A 13,768-nucleotide genomic window follows, 5' to 3' on the forward strand; every position below is an offset into this window, starting at 1 on the left:
TCCATTCTCCAGTAGAGAGTGATATGTTACATTCAGATTCCCGTTTTTGCATGTAAGGCAATTTTTTTCGTGCGACGCCAGAGCCAATGCGAGTGGCCAGTGGCTGCGATGTCTGCCAGCTACCCACGATCGCTCCTCAGAGAGCCAGAACGGGGATCTGCCAATGTAAAGAGCCTGATCCCCATTCTGACAGGGGAGGAGAGAGAGATCTGCTGTTCCTAGTGATCAGGAACAGCGATCTCTCTCCTTCAGTCAGTCCCCTCCTCCCCTCACAGTTAGAAACACCTCCCTAGGGAACACTTAACCCCTTGATCGCCCCCCCCCCCTAGTGTTAACCCCTTCCCTGCCAGTGACATTTATACAGTAATCAGTGGCTATTTTTAGCGCTGATCGCTGTATAAATGTCAATGGTCCCAAAAAAGTGTCAAACGTGTCCGATCTGACCGCCGCAATGTCGCAGTCCCGCTAAAAATTGCAGATTGCCGCCATTACTAGTAAAAAATAAATAAATAATAAAAATGCCATAAATCTATCCCCTTCTTTGTAGACGCTATAACTTTTGTGAAAACCAATCTATATACGCTAATTGGGATTTTTTTTTTACAAAAATATGTAGAAGAATACGTATCGGCCTAAAACTGATGAAGACTTTTTTTTTTTTGGATATTTATTATAGCAAAAAGTAAAAAATGTTGTTTTTTTTTAAAAAAAATTCGCTCTTTTTTTTGTTTATAGCGCAAAAAATAAAAACCGCAGAAATGATCAAATACCACCAAAAGAAAGCTCTATTTGTGGGGAAAAAAGGACGTCAATTTTGTATAGGTGCAGCGTCGCACGACCGCGCAATTGTCAGTTAAAGTAGCGCAGTGCCGAATCGCAAAAAATGTCCTGGTCATTAAGGGGGCAAATCCTTCCAGTCCTTAAGTGGTTAAAGTATATTTCTGAAACCAAACCTCTTCCCCTTGGATTTTTTTAAACATATCTTTCATATTCATTCATTTCCATAAATGTAATGAATGAAGAACTAATTGATTAAGCAAAATAAGATTCATTTGTGGAATGTTCTTGGACCCTAATATTCTGGAAAGTGCATATCCTGCTTGCTGTTCTACTACGCTCATCTCTGGCTCCCTGACGTTTTGGCTTGTCTGACGATCCGTTCCGGTTCCTGAACTCCGGCTATGTTTTGACTACTCTGTTTACCTTTTTTTATTATTTGTAAAAAAGTGTGATTTAACTGTACTTCTGTCTCGGCCCGATTCATGGTTTCTGACAATAAGGAGAAATAGAATTAAATTCAAGTTTAACCCAGGGAATCTTTGAGATAGAAATATGCCAATGGGCCATTTGGGATAAACGTGAGGCTAAATAATCATCCATGTCTTTATGGATCTTGATTTGTGCCCTGGTCCAAATCATTTGGTGAAGGGGGGATTATGGTGTGGGGGGGGGATTATGGTGTGGGGGGAGGGGGTATTATGGTTGTTTTTCAGGGGTTGGACTTGGCCCCTTAGTTCCAGTGAAGGGAACTCTTAAGGCGTCAGCATACCAAGACATCAAGCAGAGTCCCTTGTATTGGCCGCATGTCATATCTCACCTCGTCCAGTTGCAGCACCGGCTCGGACATCTCGCTGTCTGTGTCTCGGAGATAACTGCATAGATAATCTCTCACTTTACGAAGGTCACTTGCCCAGGCTTCCTGCAGCAGAGAAAAAGAGGCAGAGGGAGTCATTCCTCAAGGTGGAATGATATAACACCCTGCTAGTACTGCGCTACTGCTCAAGGTCATAATCCCCCCCCAATCCCTTCTTAAAGGCTGTAGTGAACCTTAAAGAGGAACTGCAGTCTGCTCATGTAATCTGTAATAAAAACATCTTTGCCATTCTGAAGCTTCCCTCCAACCACTTTGCATATTATTTTACATATACTGTGATTCTGTACTTGCCAAATATGCTACAGAAATCTCCCTCCACTGAGTCTGACTGCAGCCACTTTAACTGTGGGCAGCTGAAGCTGCTGCCTGGTCACTTCCTGGATTTACGCAAACACACAGAGGCACACCTCCAGCTCTGAAGCTCTCATTGGCCCTCTTATGACTCATCCCCCCCTCCCTTCCTGGCAAACTCTCACAAGAGAGAGAGGGAGCCGTCCATGAGGTCATAAGGCTAATGACCAGACAAGAAACAGGAAGGGGGCTGTATAAGGTATTTACTGGCAGAAAAAAAAAATGTTTTACTATCCAAAAATAAAACTACAAGGACAAAAGATTTAATAGATGAAAAAAATGACTGAAGGTTCCGCTTTAAGCTCCATTCACACCATGCAGAACCTGCAGTGTCAGTGAGAGTTACAATGTAGCAACGTTATTATTGTTACATTGTGACTACTCCTGTTCCATTGCAAGAGATCAGAGGGTGACCTTTAATATAAATATGATGTCAGTTTAAGCAAACTTGCAAGTTAAACAAAAATATGTATATAAAATAAACTAGGATCCTATTTAACCTCTTATTACCCCTTCGTTTACCCTAATCAAGACCCAGTTACCTCCTTTTTTTTTTCACCTGTATTTTTTTCATCTATTTTTACTTTTGTTATCATTAATATTCCCTTTCTTCCTTCATGATTTTCATGACACATTTAAAATAAAAGCACAAATAAATAAATAAATAAACACCCCCCCCCCCCCCAAAAAAAAATGGCTTTTCTTTTCCTTGTTAATCACTTTGCCTTGCTTTGTAAAAGAAACATAACAGCAGCAGATTTAAAAATCTGTAAAACCTCATTAGTCTTCATCAGACTTTCTTAACCTTTTCAACACAGAGGAGTTTCCCTTGCAGTAACTTTCCGGTCTCAGGGAACCCCTGATAATAATGACTTTACATCTCATGATACATTAGTGTGGTCAGTGGGGAGAAGGCTCCTTACAGAAGGCTAAAGATCGATGGTGTCAGTGGGGACGGGCATACACATGCTTGGGCGGGCATACACATGTATACAATATACATGTATCTGTGTATATATATATATACATATATAAAATATTGCTACATATCTGAGTGTGGATCCACACATAAATCGCAGCCCCCCCTCAATACATCAGGGTCCCCAAAGAGCCCCCCATTACATCTGGGGGAGGGCTGTGGTTCCCGACAATTACATTGCCCAGCAGATTGGTACAGATGTGGACGTCAGGACATTGATTAAATTGTGGGAACTGCTGAATATAGATAAGAACTTGTGCCTGATAACATTAACTAGTCATGTTCCTCCCCCAGCCACCAGCTGACCAGATGGAGCCCGGAGCCAACCCTAGGTAAGAGACTCGGGGCTATAGCCCCAGTAGCCACCCCCTAGCGACGCCACTGACGCCTAGCAACCTCTGGAGGAACCCCTAGCAACCTCTGGAGGAACCCTAGAGATCCATGGAACCCTGGTGAAGAAATCCTGGTCTACAAGGATCATTGAGTAATTGCAATGTATGGTTAGATTTTATTTACTATTTCATTCATATGTAGATGACCTCTGATCTGAAGGTGTAACTTTTGATCTGCTTATGATATCACTTTAAAGCGGAGTTCCACCCAAAAGTGGAACTTCCACTCATCTGTCTCCTCTCCCCCTCCGGTGCCACAATTGGCACCTTTTGGGGGGGGGGGGGGGACAGGATACTTGTCTATGACAGGTATCCTGTTCCCACTTCCGGGAGTCCGGGCCGTGGCCCATGACATTGCTGCGGGGCTCTCTCCTCCTCCCTCCTCCTCTCCCTGTTGCCGGCCAGTAGGAGAGAGAGGAGCGGGGCCTCACGCATGCACAGTAGGGTTCCCGGCGTGAAGCCGTAAGGCTACACTGCCGGGCACTCTTACCCGCAGTGGCGGTGGCAGCACCCGACATCTGATGGAAACATCAGCTGCGGTGCTGACATCGCTGGACTCCAGGACAGGTAAGTGTCCGATTGTTAAAAGCCAGCAGCTGCAGTATGTGTAGCTGCTGGCTTTTAATTTTTGTTTTTTTGGGGCGGAACACCGCTTTAAGAAACCTTACAAGTTACTAATGTTTATTTAATAAAATGTGTTCTTATTGAACCCCTCATTATCCTTTAGTTAAGAGAGTTGCAATGTCGGAAGGTATTTTTTATCTTAATGCATTCTATGCATTAAGATAAAAAGCCTCCTGTGTGCAGCAGCTCCTCCCCCCCCCCTCGGCCCCCTAATACTTACCTGAGCCCCATCTCCGTCCAGCGATGTCCACGAGTGTCTCGACTGCCCAAGACTCTCCCGCCTGATTGGCTGAGACACAGCAATGGTGCCATTGGCTCCTGCTGCTGTCAGTCTGCCAATCAGGAGAGAGAGGGGGCGAGGCCAACACAGCTCTGTGTCTGAACGGACACAGGGAGCTGTGACTTGGCTTGGGTGCCCCCATAACAAGCTGCTTGCTGTGGGGGCACTCAACAGGAGGGAGGGGCCAGGAGCAGCAAAGAGGGACCCGAGAAGAGGAGGATCTGGGCTGCTCTGTGCAAATCCACTTTACAGAGCAGGTAAGTATTACATGTTTGTTATTTTTATTGAAAAAAAAAATGAGACTTTACAAATCACTTTAATCCCAATCAGCCTTAAAGGAAAAGCCCAGCCTGAGCTCGTTTGGCTTCTCCTCTGGGTTACAGGAGTAAAGTTCGTTTTGCACTCCTGTGACCCGTTTTCAGCAAAGAGCAGGCTGAAGTCCACTCTCTGCTGACATCACTGGAATCAGTCCAGGCACCGTGTATATAACGTCTGGATCCGCCAGGTGCCTGGACTGATGCCTGTCTCAACCTCTCAGCGAGCCGCTAAGAGCCTGAGCCGGCCGTTCCCCGCCCCCTCCACAGCCCAGCGCTCCAATGAGCGAGGAGGAAAAAAAAGCAGAGGGCTGTGACTGAGTCACACGGAGCTGTGAAAAATGAGTAATCGGCGTTCGATCGCTTGGTTTTCAGTGTAGAAGCACTGGGGGGACAGATTGAGCATTAGACCCATGCTGCATCCACCTAGGTAAGTATGAATGGAAAAAAAAAAAAAAACTTCTCTTTTAAATAATTCCTTTCTACCCTTAGCTATTATTTTCCTGCAGATTCTTTTTTTTTTTATATATATATATATTTTTTTTTAACCATTAATATTTTTTTATCTTAAATAAAATGTGAAATGAAAAAAAAAAAAACTTTTTTCATTGAAAAACACTTTGCAATACTTTGTACCGTTAACATAATTGTAGTATTATTTTCAACTGGAGAAATTATAGAATAAAATAATGACTTTTTTATTTATGGTAAAACTTTTTTTTTTTTTTTTAAATAATGCTGGTCAACTTTTTTATGCATTTTGTCCTTAAAAAAAATTTTTTTTTTTGCAAAACATAATTTCCAAAAGAAAGTCCAGTTCGCCACGCCCCTCCCCCCTAAAAAAAAACCCATTGTATATATTACTTTGTAACCAAATTTATTGGCAAATAAAGAGGCCCATATTGTCAATGTAAGAATTGTTCTGGTCTATGGGGGTGTCCGGTGGGGAGAACTGAACTGGTTAAAGAAATCGCTGATTCCTGAATGTGATTAGGAAGGTTTGGCAGAGCCCCCATTCATGGACGTTCAGCTCCATCGTAGGGTAACATTACTGCGCCCAACCTTAATAAAGGGAATTATCAGCTTTCTTACAGTCGGGGCTTTTTCTTACAGGTAAATATTACATTTTGCATATGATACCCATGATTTTAAAAACCGACACATGTTATACTTTTGAGCCCCATTAGGTTTTTACAGCTGTGACCACAGTGACTTCGTTGCCCCCCATTGACTATACAGGAAGTGAGGGAAAATCTCTCCAATGGGTACACAGACAACAAAAGAAAATAGATCTAACTCTTTTCCATTCTGTCCAAAACTATAAATTGGGCACTTTACATATGAATCCTGATGTATGGCCCCTCCCCCACAACCCCCCCGCTGCGCGAAGCACTCACCTTCTGATCGTACTGGAGGAAACGCTGGAAATCGTAGAGTGAGATTTGACACAGAGATGGCCGGTCCACATTCCTGCCACCAAACACAAAGGGGGTGTTATGTAACAATTATAAGAACAACCCCAAAATCTCAATACACCGTGTTGTGTTGTACAACCTATTACGGATAATGGGAGCCTCACTTTGCTAATGTTAAAAACATCAAGAGCACCTGTACAGCACAATGTTTACACCAGCCTTTCCTAAACTTTTTGCTCCAAAGGAAACTTTTAAAAAAACTTCCAGATGTTGGGGAACCCTCGCTCCAGTTAATTAATCTGGGGTCAGAATGCCCTTAACATTGGTGATCAGTGAGAAGAATGTTCCTTACATTGGTGATCAGTGAGAAGAATGTCCCTTACATTGGTGATCAGTGAGAAGAATGCTCCTTACATTGGTGATCAGTGAGAAGAATGTTCCTTACATTGGTGATCAGTGAGAAGAATGTTCCTTACATTGGTGATCAGTAGGAAGAATGTCCCTTACATTGGTGATCAGTAGGAAGAATGTTCCTTACATTGGTGATCAGTGAGAAGAATGTTCCTTACATTGGTGATCAGTGAGAAGAATGTTCCTTACATTGGTGATCAGTGAGAAGAATGTTCCTTACATTGGTGATCAGTGAGAAGAATGTTCCTTACATTGGTGATCAGTGAGAAGAATGTTCCTTACATTGGTGATCAGTGAGAAGAATGTTCCTTACATTGGTGATCAGTGAGAAGAATGTTCCTTACATTGGTGATCAGTGAGAAGAATGTTCCTTACATTGGTGATCAGTGAGAAGAATGTTCCTTACATTGGTGATCAGTGGGAAGAATGCTCCTTACATTGGTGATCAGTGAGAAGAATGTTCCTTACATTGGTGATCAGTGAGAAGAATGTTCCTTACATTGGTGATCAGTGAGAAGAATGTTCCTTACATTGGTGATCAGTGGGAAGAATGTTCCTTACATTGGTGATCAGTGAGAAGAATGTTCCTTACATTGGTGATCAGTGAGAAGAATGTCCCTTACATTGGTGATCAGTGAGAAGAATGTTCCTTACATTGGTGATCAGTGAGAAGAATGTTCCTTACATTGGTGATCAGTGAGAAGAATGTTCCTTACATTGGTGATCAGTGAGAAGAATGCTCCTTACATTGGTGATCAGTGAGAAGAATGTCCCTTACATTGGTGATCAGTGAGAAGAATGTTCCTTACATTGGTGATCAGTGAGAAGAATGCTCCTTACATTGGTGATCAGTGGGAAGAATGTTCCTTACATTGGTGATCAGTGAGAAGAATGTTCCTTACATTGGTGATCAGTGGGAAGAATGTTCCTTACATTGGTGATCAGTGGGAAGAATACCCCTTACATTGGAGGTCACTAATAAGACTGCCCTCCTTACAGACAGATAAAAAAAATTGTTGAGGTCATGCCGGTGGCTGTACCAAGTGATGTTGGCCCTGACCTATAGACAGTGGCGTAGTGTGGGTTGTCAGCACCCGGGGCAAGGCAAGTAATTTGCGCCCCCCCAACCTGCAGACTTTTAGCTATCCCTGAGTCCCTTCAAATACAATAGTACTGACCACTACACTGAGAACTACACTGTCCACTACACTACATTGTCCACTACACTGACCACTATACTATACTGACCACTATATTACACTGACCACTACACTGTCCACTATACTGACCACTATACTACACTGTCCACTATACTACACTACACTTGACCACCATACTACACTGACCACTATACTACACTATACTGACCACCACACTACACTGTCCACTATAATACACTACACTGACCACTATACTACATTATACTGACCACCATACTACACTGACCACTATACTACACTGACCACTATACTACACTGTCCACTACACTACACTGTCCACCATACTACACTGTCCACTACACTACACTGTCCACCATACTACACTGTCCACCATACTACACTATACTGACCACCATACTACACTGACCACTATACTACACTGTCCTCCATACTACACTGACCACTACACTACACTGACCACTACACTACACTATACTGACCACCATACTACACTGTCCACTATACTACACTATACTGACCACCATACTACACTGACCACTATACTACACTATACTGACCACCATACTACACTGACCACCATACTACACTGTCCACTATACTACACTGACCACTACACTACACTGACCACTATACTACACTATACTGACCACCATACTACACTGTCCACTATACTACACTATACTGACCACCATACTACACTGACCACTATACTACACTGTCCACTATACTACACTATACTGACCACCATACTACACTGACCACTATACTACACTGTCCTCCATACTACACTGACCACTACACTACACTGACCACTACACTGACCACTACACTACACTGACCACTATACTACACTATACTGACCACCATACTACACTGTCCACTATACTACACTATACTGACCACCATACTACACTGACCACTACACTACACTATACTGACCACCATACTACACTGTCCACCATACTACACTGACCATCATACTACACTGTCCACTACACTAACCACTACACTGACCACTATATTACACTACACTGACCACTACACCACACTGACCACTACACCACACTGACCACTACACTGTCCACCATACTACACTGTCCACCATACTACACTGTCCACTACACTAACCACTACACTGACCACTATACTACACTACACTGACCACTACACTAACCACTACACTGACCACCATACTACACTGACCACCATACTACACTGACCACCATACTACACTGACCACTACACTGACCACTATACTACACTACACTGACCACTACACCACACTGACCACTACACTGACCACCATACTACACTGTCCACCATACTACACTGTCCACCATACTACACTGACCACCATACTACACTGACCACCATACTACACTGTCCACTACACTGACCACTATACTACACTACACTGACCACTACACCACACTGACCACTACACTAACCACTACACTGACCACCATACTACACTGTCCACCATACTACACTGTCCACTATACTACACTGTCCACTATACTACACTGTCCACTACACTAACCACTACACTGACCACCATACTACACTGTCCACTATACTACACTGTCCACTATACTACACTGACCACCATACTACACTACACTGACCACTATACTAACCACTACACTGTCCACTATACTACACTATACTGACCACCATACTACACTGTCCACTATACTACACTATACTGACCACCATACTACACTGACCACTACACTAACCACTACACTGACCACTACACTACACTGACCACTACACTGACCACTACACTACACTGACCACCATACTGCACTGTCCACCATACTACACTGTCCACCATACTACACTGACCACCATACTACACTGACCACCATACTACACTGACCACCACACTGCACTGTCCACCATACTACACTGTCCACCATACTACACTGTCCACTACACTGTCCACTACACTATACTGTCCACCATACTACACTGTCCACTATACTACACTATACTGCACTATACTACACTGTCCACTACACTATACTGTCCACCTTACTACACTGTCCACTACACTATACTGTCCACCATACTACACTGTCCACTATACTACACTATACTGACCACCATACTACACTGTCCACCATACTACACTGTCCACTACACTATACTGTCCACCATACTACACTGTCCACTACACTATACTGTCCACCATACTACACTGTCCACTACACTATACTGTCCACTACACTATACTGTCCACCATACTACACTGTCCACCATACTACACTGTCCACCATACTACACTGTCCACCATACTACACTGTCCACCATACTACACTGTCCACCATACTACACTGTCCACCATACTACACTGACTACTATACTACACTACACAGCGGCGGCTCACATTCTTCTCTCCCCTGCGCTCTGCTTGTTGCCATGTTCAGTATCCAGTGCCCTGTGATTGGGCGTATGGGGGTCATGTGCGGAGGCGGGACGCCTCACATGACCCCCATACACCCAATCACAGGGCGCCGGACACTTTACATGGCGGCCGGAGCCCGGGGACACAAAATTAGAAATTAGGAGGAGGCAGCCAGTGACACATACTGGCGCCCCCCTAAATATCGCGCCCGGGGCCACGGCACCCCCTGCACCCCCCGCGCTACGCCACTGCCTATGGAACCCCGATTGAGAATGGCTGATTAAAACCATCTGCCCTTCGCAAACTGCTTTCACTGCAACCCTTTAAACCAACCATTTTCAGCCAGGGTTTGGGGAACCCTAGGGTTCCTCAAGAGGTTACCAGGGATTCCTTGGGTTGTAGGTTGTGAAAGTGTATTGTAAGTGAAATAGGGGTTTTAATACCTTTAATATTCACCTAAAAAGCCATAGAGTAGGTCGATCTAACAGCTCCAAGCAGAGTTTGCACTGTCCCCACACTCCTCTTTGCAGTACAACCAACTGCCACATGCGGGTCTCAAACAGTTTGGTTTAAACAAACCTTAGAGCTGCCAGAGTTTCAATGGAAGCCCAGGGTTGCTTAGGGTTTCTTGAGCTCTGGATGGTTGACTTCACTTTGGTGGTGCCTGCATAGTTCCAGGGCCAACACCACTTGGAAAAGCCAGCAGCATGACACCAGTGATCTATTTTAGCTGTTTGTAAGGATGGCATTCTTCCTACTGCCCACCAAAGTAAGGGGTATTTTTCCCACTGACTACAAAGAATTAATTTTAGCAGGGGTTTCCCAAGATCTCAAAATTGTATGGGTTCCTTTGGGGTTAAATGTTTGAGGAAGCCTACCTTAATCAATGTTTGAAGCCACCAGCAAATGTCCTCCTTTCAAGAAAATGTACCTACAGAAGGTAGCCAAGAAAGCTCATCCTTTCCTCTCCTTCCTGTCATGGTGACTAGTTGCAGTTGCTTTACACTGGGCTTAGAGACCAGTCACCGTGTCATACCAATATGTTTTGTTCAAACAGAACTGGGGCCATCTGATCAGGGCCACCTTGCATGGATGGCCCCCACATGCTTTGACGGCTTATATGCCACTGCCAGTCCCCAGGATAAGAGCAAACCATGGCTCTGCCCTACGGGTGACAGTCATGGTCTGCAGGTGCATGCCTATGTAAGAAACACAGGGCAGCTGATGGTGTTGAGTCACAGTAAGACTCATCCCTCCACCCTACATCAGTCTCCCATCCCTACTAACAACGACATCCCCATCCTTCCCTTCAAAAGTGGAGAGGCTGACCTGTCATATAAGGCTTATGGTAAGGAGGAGGTAAGTGTTTTTTACTGGAAGTATTGAGATGGATTAGAAGGAAGACTGAAGCGGAACTAATATATGAATGAGTGGTGTCCTAAAATGGACACCATAGACCCGACTCTCAACTGAGAGTCAGATAAACTGTTCCTAGGCAGCTGAGAAAACAGCCATATTCATTAGAAAATGTAATCTGCATCAAACTGTCCATACGAAACTGTGTGGAAGTATAGAGGCTGCCATTGCTCACATCTCATGAAGATACGACTTCCCTGGAGGGCCCTTTCAGAAGAAGGTCAGCAATGACCGCCATTACAATTCTCGCAGCACAGTTTCTATTTTACCAATGATATTTCAGAAGATCCTTTGTCTCCACTGGAAGAGTCATCCTCTTGTTATGTCCTGGTCAACACTGTCACTGAGAAAGTAATGGGAAATCCAAAATTTTGGGTTATCCCCAGAACAGGAATAGTAGGAAATCTTCCAATGGAGACACTTGTGACAGATGTCTAAAAGGGGGGGGGGTGTCTATTTTAGCTGTTTGTAAGGACGCCATTCTTCCTACTGCCCACCAAAGTAAGGGGTATTTTTCCCACTGAGTACAAAGAATTGATTGTAGCAGGGGTTTCCCGAGATCTCAAAATGTTATGGGTTTCTTTGGTGTTAAATGTTTGAGGAAGCCTGCCTTCAATCAATGTTTGAAGCCACCAGCAAATGTCCTCCTTTCCAGAAAATGTACCTACAGAAGTTAGCCAAGAAAGCTCATCCTCAGGTTATCCCCAGAACAGGAATAGTAGGAAAATCTTCCAATGGAGACACTTGTGACAGATGTCTAAAAGGGGGGGGGGGGGGGGGGGAGTTCACTCATTAGTTCTGATTTCCTGTCGTGTCTCCAGGACAGGAAGTGAAGGGGAAACAGGTAGGGGTTTTATGTTCTTCTATACAAGATTAAGAAATAACAAATGTTGGCTCTACATACATTTTAAGTCATTATAAGCTAGAATTGAAACATTAAATTGCTGACAAATATTAGCTAATTGATTATTTGTTACTTTCTATACAAAACTCTTCTGTTAAACCTACAAAACAACTCAAAGCAAGGACTACGACTCATTAAAGGCAGTACTCCATTCCACCTGCAGTGGGCGATATTTCCATTGCTGATTATAAGGCACATAGGGATTTTCTGTGAACCCGTCTGAACCTCGCTGACTCCACACTAATTGCAGCAGGAAATAGGAAACATCCCAAACAAAAGGATACAAAGTATCACAGGACAGAAATCCAGCGTATCAGCTACACCCAGCAGAGACAATGCTCCTGGGGGGCCACAGGGACCAAATTATCAGGCAAGGGCCCCTCATCTTGGGCTTGCACCTGCTATCTCCTAGGAAGGATCAGAGTGTTATGTGATTACATCTAGAGAAGCCAAAGCACTGTCCTTCTGTAGAGCAGATACCCAGATTTCCGGGTGCGGTGTCTGGCCTCTAGCATTGGGAGATTGGGGGTGCCGGAGGGGGACCTGGCTTTATTACAATAACTTTTTTCCTGGATCTACCGTAGTATGAAAACTTTTCACCTTGTGAGGGGTGCGCCTGAAGGTGATCCGAGTCTTTTATGACAAATTTTCACCCTAGGAGGCATGCACTGGGTCTATTATTTTAAATTTACACCTGGGGGGGGGTACTCAATGGTGCCCTAAGTCCTCTAGCAACTTTTCACCATGTAAGGGGTCCCGAGGGTGCCCTGAGTCTTTTGTGACAACTTTTCACCTTGGAAGGGTGCCAAGGGTACCTTGAGTCTATTATGGCAACTTTTCACCCTGGGGGGTTGCAACTGTGCCTTGAGTCATCTGTGACATCTTTTCACCCTGGAAGGTGTCCCATGGGTGCTCCGAGTCTTTATATGACAACTTGTCACCCTGGGAGGGGTGTCCTGAGTCTTCTGCGACAACTTTTCACCTTAGAATTGTGTCCTGAGGATTTTGTGACAACTTCTCACTCTTAGAGGGGTGTTGGAAGATGCCTTGGGTCTGTTCTGAAACCTTTCACCCTTGGGAGGGGTGTGGACTGCCTTGAGTCTCTTGTGCCCACTTTTCACCTCGGAAGGGGCACCTGAGGGTGCCCTAAGTTTTGTATAAGACAACTCTATACCCTGGGAGTCATGCCTGAGGGTGCAATGGGTCTTGTGTGACAATCTTTTAACCCTGCAATGGGTATGGGGTGCTCCGAATCTCTTGTGACCATATTTAATTCTTGGAAGGGGTGCCTGAGGGTGCCCCCTACGTCTTTTATCTTCTCAATCAGCACATCACCCACAGTTATTACCTCTCGTATCTCTTGACCTTCCCTCTTAGATTGTAAGCTCTAAGGAGCAGGGCCCTCTGATTCCTACTGTATCAAATTGTATTGTATTT

General features: G+C 44.3%; 1 protein-coding gene across 2 annotated transcripts in view; it reads right to left on the minus strand.

Annotated features, from left to right (window-relative positions):
- LOC141144060 (1-phosphatidylinositol 4,5-bisphosphate phosphodiesterase gamma-1-like) overlaps window positions 1-13,768 on the minus strand; it is a 165,991-nt gene that overhangs the window by 77,213 nt on the left and 75,010 nt on the right. For both annotated transcript variants that reach the window (XM_073629419.1, XM_073629418.1), the window contains exons 8-9: window positions 5,992-6,064; window positions 1,598-1,699 (exon numbers count right to left, since the gene is read on the minus strand). In XM_073629419.1, coding sequence (XP_073485520.1) covers window positions 1,598-1,699; window positions 5,992-6,064 — 175 coding nt within the window. The remainder of the gene's footprint in view (window positions 1-1,597; window positions 1,700-5,991; window positions 6,065-13,768) is intronic.

Source organism: Aquarana catesbeiana, linkage group LG05, assembly GCF_042186555.1.
Source record: "Aquarana catesbeiana isolate 2022-GZ linkage group LG05, ASM4218655v1, whole genome shotgun sequence".
NCBI lineage: Eukaryota > Metazoa > Chordata > Amphibia > Anura > Ranidae > Aquarana > Aquarana catesbeiana.